The following is a 7,023-nucleotide window of genomic DNA, read 5'->3' as shown; positions in this document are numbered from 1 at the left end:
TGGAACCAACAGACGATGCTTATTAATTTAACAGAAACCCGCTGTCTCTCATATCTGGAGCCGGTCTCATAATGGGGGGACTTTACTATTATACAGAGACTTCTGCAAAAGGCCTAGGTCGCACGTCGCACCCGCACGCGGGCGCACACGTGTACGTCCAAGCCGCGCACGTGTTTCCGAGGTGAGGATGATTACGGAGCCGCTTCGAGGCTCTATCGTCGCGGGCGCGCGTAGTCGACGGCGTAGATAACGTTTCCGTATGGCGTAGTTAACTATCGATTGCGCGCTTTCAAGGCTCCCATTACATATTTCATACCGGCGCGGCCGTCGCGTCGCCTCGCGCGGATATCGCGGGACGCCGGGACCGCGGAGTCGCGCGCGATTCCCGCCACCCGCCGGGTTCGCGGAACCGACCGCCGCGCGACCATGCGCGCCGTCGCCGAGGACCGGCGACCCGCGAGGGACGATCGGGAGAGAGAGCGCGGATTCGCGTGAAACGCGACACATACACAATCGCAAAACTGGTGTCCTCTTGTTCGAAAAGTATGCCGGTGAAAATTTTTGTGTTCAATATTCCACGCATTCATGTGTTAACATACATATTGCTGCTGTGCTAATTGAACTCGAGTGTTAAATCATTAAGGGCCAGTTTCACAAACGTCGTTTAACCGCTAACCCATGGTTAATTGATCCTCTGTCTCTTCTTGGATAACAAGATAGAGAAAGATAGGAAGATGACTGAACTCTGGTTAACAGTTAACCGACGTTTGTGAAACTGGACCTAAAACAACTGAGAATGAATGTACAAAGTTAACACAATGTGCAACTAATTTTCACCTCTGCACAATAGATACGTTTCGTATTATTAGTGACAGGATTTATCTGTTAAAATTTACAGGGAAAAAATATTAATTTTATTCCACGGTAAAATGTGAAATTAATTTTCTTTTCACTCAATTTTATCACTAAAAATACGTCGATCCTACACAAAATTTATTTCAAATGGCTTTGGAGTTTGCGTTTATTTTATGTCGAAACATTAACGCGGTATCAGTGTCGGCACATTATGTTAAATTAGCAGAAAAATTCGTGTGGACCGTTTGACATCTGCTAAATTTGACGCGCATTTTTCAACGCGGCGTAAAGCCCGTATCAGACTACAGACTCCCGACTCTGACTCGACTACTGACTCGGACTCCCGACTGTGATTCAACAAATTAGAGTGGCGTCTATTCCCGAGTCGGCAGTCAGGGTTTGGTTGAATCATAGTCGGGAGTCCAAGTCATTAGTCGAGTCAGAGTCGGGAGTCTGTAGTCTGATACGGGCTTTACGCTCACGCTACGTCTCTACGTTTCACTCGGGCACGTGTTCCGTTAATTGATCCCCAACGGCGCGCGAATGCGAATCACGCGATCGATGACGAGCGAAGGCTCTCTCCGTCGCGTCGATGCCGACGCGGAAGGTCTCCGGGACTGTCCGTCGCAGGCAGTACGCTCGACACTCTTGCACTCCCCGGAGATACAGAGGAGTCCATCTCCGCTGTCGTTTCGCCCCGTTTCCTCCCAGTTACACTCCAGAGCTTCGGTGTCGCCTTCCCCCGCGATCCACCGCCGACGGCGATCTCTTAACGCCGAAATGTTTTTGTATAAGGTCTATTCCTCTTACAGAGAAAGCTTTGGCCGGAGGAAGGTAATGGTGACAACTCGGCAGTCCACTCCTCCAACCCGACTACGGTGGTTAGCACTGTAGGGCCGCCGCACCATACCCAACAGCAGCTGTCGCAACAACAGCAGCAACAGCACAGCAGCAAGCAGACGAGCATGACGGCGCATAGCAAGCAAGTGGCCAACGCGGCCAACGGCGGCGGTAGCAGCAATCCCCAGGGCGACGGGGACTACCATTTGGTGCAGCACGAAGTCCTCTACTCCATGACCAATCAGTATGAGGTCCTCGAGTTTCTCGGCAGAGGTACTTTCGGGCAGGTAAGAACGGCCGACCTTGTCTTTTAAAAACCGCAAGGGCGGGCAGCTGTAAAAATTGATTCCTTCCGCAGGTCGTAAAATGTTGGAAGAAAGGGACGAGCGACATAGTAGCCATCAAAATTCTAAAGAACCATCCATCGTACGCGCGCCAAGGTCAGATTGAGGTAAGCATTGCGGTATTAATGGTAAAAGGAGACGCGAAATGTTTGTGAACGTCAACGGGATTATATTCTGTGTTACACCGAGCGATTCGTCGACGTTTAAATAACTGTACTCTGCACAGGTCTCCATCCTGTCTCGACTTAGTCAGGAAAATGCGGACGAGTTCAATTTCGTGCGCGCCTACGAGTGCTTCCAGCACAAGTCACATACCTGTTTGGTATTCGAAATGCTGGAGCAGAACCTCTACGATTTCTTGAAGCAGAATAAATTCTCACCCCTACCTCTCAAGTACATCAGGCCCATTCTCCAGCAAGTATTGACCGCGCTATTGAAACTGAAGGTACAGCATCGCCGTAGTATCGCGCGCCAAGTGCGCGTGTGTCACTTGGTAATTGGGACTCGACGTTGACAACTCACGTGCGCAAACGCCTTTATCTTTGCAGCAATTAGGATTGATACACGCCGATTTGAAACCGGAGAACATTATGCTGGTGGATCCAATGCGTCAGCCCTATCGAGTGAAAGTCATCGATTTCGGATCGGCCTCGCACGTGTCCAAAGCCGTCTGTAACACCTATCTACAATCGCGTTACTACCGCGCACCCGAGATCATACTGGGACTTCCGTATTGTGAAGCGATAGATATGTGGTCGCTTGGCTGCGTGGTCGCAGAATTGTTTCTGGGATGGCCTTTATACCCGGGCAGCTCCGAGTACGATCAGATTCGATATATAAGTCAAACGCAGGGCCTACCGACGGAGCACATGCTGAACAACGCCAGCAAAACAACAAAATTCTTTTACCGGGACGTGGACAGTGCGTATCTTGATGCGAAACTGTGATGCAAGTAACGATCGCCCATTTTACAAATTCCACGTGTGTTTTCAGGCACATATCCATTTTGGCGATTAAAGACACCGGAAGAGCACGAGGCAGAGACTGGTATCAAATCCAAGGAAGCGAGAAAATATATTTTTAATTGCCTTGACGATATCGGTCAGGTTAATGTACCGACTGACTTGGACGGCGGTCAACTCTTGCCCGAGAAAGCGGACAGGCGAGAGTTCATTGACCTCTTGAAGAGGATGCTTACAATGGACCAGGTAGTAATATCTAATTGATGCTCTTTAATTATCGGAGAAGGAGATTTCAGTCGCCTGCAGCACAGTGTTTTTCTCACATGTCAACTTGGGTTAAAGGAGCGCCGTATAACACCCGGCGAGGCACTGAACCACGCGTTTGTTACTCTGGCACATCTAATTGATTACGCGCATTGTAACAACGTCAAAGCTTCCGTCCAGATGATGGAGGTTTGCAGGCGCGCGGGAGACTTTACATCGAGTCCTGCGCATCATCAGGCTCCGCCGGCGCCTCAGCCACCTCCACCAACGTCTTTAGTAGCCAATTTTGTACCGACCACTAACGGCAGCGCGGTGACTCTCACCTTCAACAATCAATTGTCTAATCAAGTGCAGCGATTAGTCAGGGAGCATCGTACCGCGCAAACAGGATACGACAGTCTGGTATGTTTATATAACCCTTTATCTTGTTACGTACGCGCGCATTTATTAGTTTATAATTCCCGAAACGGATCACAATCTCGTACATTTTTACTCAAAACTTTTAACTCTGCGATCAATCCCTCATGAGTTGAGACATACATGGAACGAAGCTCGCGAATCGAATTCGACATCCGACGACGCAGTCGGCAGATTTTACACGGAGTCACTTACATTGATTTTTATTTTTTTCCTCATATAATATTATATAAAAATGATTGGCTCTATTTAATTAATTTTTCAATTTCAGTACCAAATATATAGCAACAGCAGTCGACGGGCGACACAATATAGCGGTTCATCCAGCGGATCCAACAGCGGACGAAGTGGCGTGCACGATTTTCCGCATCAGTTGGTGCCCGGCATATTGTGTCCACCGCATGGCTACCAGACTATGCCAAGTCCTGCGAAGCACGTAGTTGTTGCTCAAGTAAGAAGAACGGTTATCATGTGTGAGCAATTAGTTCATTAATTGAAATATTTAATCATTAACAGCAATTTATTCGGCAGCCACCGCAAGCGCAACAAGCACCCCTGCAAATACAATCGTCCATTATATCGCAACAGGCTGTGGCCGCGGCGGCTGCAGCTGCCCAGCAACAATATGCTGCAGTTCCCGTGTCTATGGTCGAGACTGGCCGGCAAATGTTGCTTACCGTAAGTAGAACAATGTTCACCTCGGGACGACCATACAATGGTCTGGTATGGTTGATGTACCTTTATGATCATCATAGAATGCTGTACAGACATCTTGGCCTGGTGGAAGCCGTCAGATGGCTGCGATCGTACCGTCGTGGCAGCAATTACCGCCGCAGCACATTCAGCAACCACTGCTCAGCGATACCGGAGACTGGGGGAGGCCCCTCATCGTCGATAGTTCTGCTATTCTACAGGTAGTATTTGCCAATAAACTGCCCGTAATATTTAGCGAAGCAATGAGACTTATCAGCATTTGAGTGTAGTGTTTAGCCTTTTGTAATTTTTACACCGCCGAGTTCTCTATAAAGCATCCTTCCTTTCGCGCGTTGCAAAACGCGTAGAAAAATCTTAATGACAGTTTTTAACTAATCTCCCTTGTTTTGGGGAAGGATCAGCGGCCGGTATTTCCTGTCGCGGAAGTTTACAATGCTAGTGCACTCGTCGAGCATCCGTCGCAGAGCTGGGGCAAGCGCACCATCACCAAACATCACCAGCATCACGTGACGGTACCTCAGCAGACTCAGCACAGGCATGAACACAAGAAGGAGACGCAACAGCTGAGCCCGGTGAAGAAACGGGTCAAGGAGAGCTCGCCGCCGATGATCCTGCGACGGCCCTCGCCGTTGAACAACCATTGGCAAGAGCAGTCGGTGCAGTCTCATCATCACAGTAGCAAGCACAGTAGTAGTCATAACGTGGAACATCAACCAGTCGCATCCGTGCGACAGCAGACCATCACGATTGACGACACGCCTTCGCCAGCCGTCTCGATTATCACGATCAGTGATAGTGAAGATGAGGCACCTGGAAAATGGTGAGTGTTATGCCAAACGTCTACATCCCCAGTATATACATATATGTATATTATAAATTAGTATACTAAAAATGTATGCAATAAAACTTTGATGTAGTTTAGGATTTATTTGTAAGTTTTAGACCTTAGTTTTTCAAGTAGAGATTGGAACTAGTATAATTTCGTAGAGTTCGAATTTAGATATTATAGGTACATGTAATGATTCTCTAATGTTTGTTCGTATACACATAAAATGTAACTGATGTAAGATTTCTTTTTCGTATCCACGACATTGGGGCTCGCTTTTGCCGAGATCGTATCCAAATTTGCAAATCAATCTTTCCAATAGGCGAACCGAGAAAATATTTAGAATACAATTTTTCAAGATATTGACAGATTATTCTTTTTGGAAAAAGTATTCAGTTAAGTTACGCGTATCTGTTAGTGCATTATTAGTTGGTAGTAGAATCACGCATGGATATCGTTGACAGCTGTGGAGACCGTCAGTGCAGCGCCTGTCAAAGTTTGGCAACTCGCCTGTCGGGCGACGGACGTCCTGTCCGTGAAGAAGTCATACGAAGGTATATTAATGTAATATGGCGGTGTTATGTGATTAACGATAATTCATTAAAACTTGTCGGGAATATGCGGTTAACAGATTGAATGACACGAAGAATAAGATTGATTTTCTCCTTTTTCATTTTGATACTCTGCTATTGAGTCATCCAGAATCATTTTCCATTTAACGTAAATTTTTTGCAAGTTTTGGAAAAATTTGGTCTTCCGATTGTTTAGTATATTCATGAAAGTCATATATTTATATGACATTTTTAATATAAAGTGTGCATTTCATGAAATCTATTGTTATTTTTCGAAGATACTTGATTTACAAAGATCTCCATTTGATTAACTTGGTTTTATCACGGGATAGACACGGGCTGTTTAGGGATCTGGTTGCGGAGCTTGGTGTGACACAACTGTCGACTAACACAAAGCCACGTCACTTGATAAACAATACCGTTGCAAATCACCCTCAGCATGTGATATTTCATGGATGCGGCGGTTAACTTGCCAATGGTTGAAGCACGCGACGACGACTGCCTCGATGACTTTAAGTAAACCAAGTTCTCTCCTTGAATTTGCAGCACTCAATCGACGCCGCGCGTTGTACAGCCGATGCAGCAGTCGGGGCACGCGAGCAGTCAGCAGCATACGAGCGGGCATGTCTCGACGCACAGCAGCTCGTCGTCGCATCGGACGCAGCGCAAAAATGTCATTAGTTGTGTCACCGTTGGCGACAGCGACGGCGAAGCCAGCCCGAGCCGCTCGCATGCTCATTTATATCTGCCGCAACACCCGCAGCATCAGCAGACCACGCAGTTAATTAAGCACGAGCCGCAGCAACAACATCACGTTAGCAGGTGAGCGCCTAATAATGACGTCGATTAACGTGACAGGAGTCCGTCAATAGCTTCTCAGAGTCATACTCGATTATTTGTTATTCTGCTTCATGATTCCTGTATTAATTTCTGAAGTGTACATGATTCATAAACTTTTCGACTAACTTTCTCTATCATTCTTTGCTACAGCAGCTCGGGGTATTCCTCTCAGTCACAAAAGAAGCGGCTGTTGGCGAAGGTGCAGTCCGAATGCAACATGGTGAACGTCGCGACGAAGCTGGAACCCGGTGTCGAGTACCTTGCTCCACATCCGTGTCATGCGCCAGCTTGCAAAGAGCCACCGACCTATCAGGTTGATTGAGATTTCTATCCGCCAGTACAATTTCTTTATACCAGGTCGAAAAAGTCGAAAATAACGCTTGTTACTT

The 7,023-nt window shown here is 47.2% G+C and overlaps 1 protein-coding gene across 4 annotated transcripts in view; it reads left to right on the top strand.

The window, feature by feature from the left end:
- Positions 1-7,023, top strand: part of LOC105562178 (homeodomain-interacting protein kinase 2) — a 52,382-nt gene that overhangs the window by 32,998 nt on the left and 12,361 nt on the right. The window contains exons 3-15 of one of the 4 annotated variants that reach the window (XM_012012800.1): positions 1,668-1,982; positions 2,054-2,146; positions 2,266-2,484; positions 2,588-2,960; positions 3,033-3,250; positions 3,344-3,667; positions 3,954-4,133; positions 4,199-4,360; positions 4,438-4,596; positions 4,798-5,216; positions 5,687-5,776; positions 6,341-6,616; positions 6,788-6,947. In XM_012012800.1, the coding sequence (XP_011868190.1) occupies positions 1,668-1,982; positions 2,054-2,146; positions 2,266-2,484; positions 2,588-2,960; positions 3,033-3,250; positions 3,344-3,667; positions 3,954-4,133; positions 4,199-4,360; positions 4,438-4,596; positions 4,798-5,216; positions 5,687-5,776; positions 6,341-6,616; positions 6,788-6,947 (2,988 nt within the window). Of the gene's footprint in view, positions 1-1,667; positions 1,983-2,053; positions 2,147-2,265; positions 2,485-2,587; positions 2,961-3,032; positions 3,251-3,343; positions 3,668-3,953; positions 4,134-4,198; positions 4,361-4,437; positions 4,597-4,797; positions 5,217-5,686; positions 5,777-6,340; positions 6,617-6,784; positions 6,948-7,023 lie in introns of all 4 variants that reach the window. The other 3 variants (XM_012012798.1, XM_012012801.1, XM_012012802.1) reach the window with 3 other exon arrangements.

This window comes from Vollenhovia emeryi, unplaced genomic scaffold, assembly GCF_000949405.1.
Source record: "Vollenhovia emeryi isolate VEMERY1.0 unplaced genomic scaffold, V.emery_V1.0 DF939193.1, whole genome shotgun sequence".
Lineage (NCBI taxonomy): Eukaryota > Metazoa > Arthropoda > Insecta > Hymenoptera > Formicidae > Vollenhovia > Vollenhovia emeryi.
The sequence above is the reverse complement of the archived record's forward strand: the minus strand, read 5'-3'. Positions and strand labels throughout refer to the sequence as shown.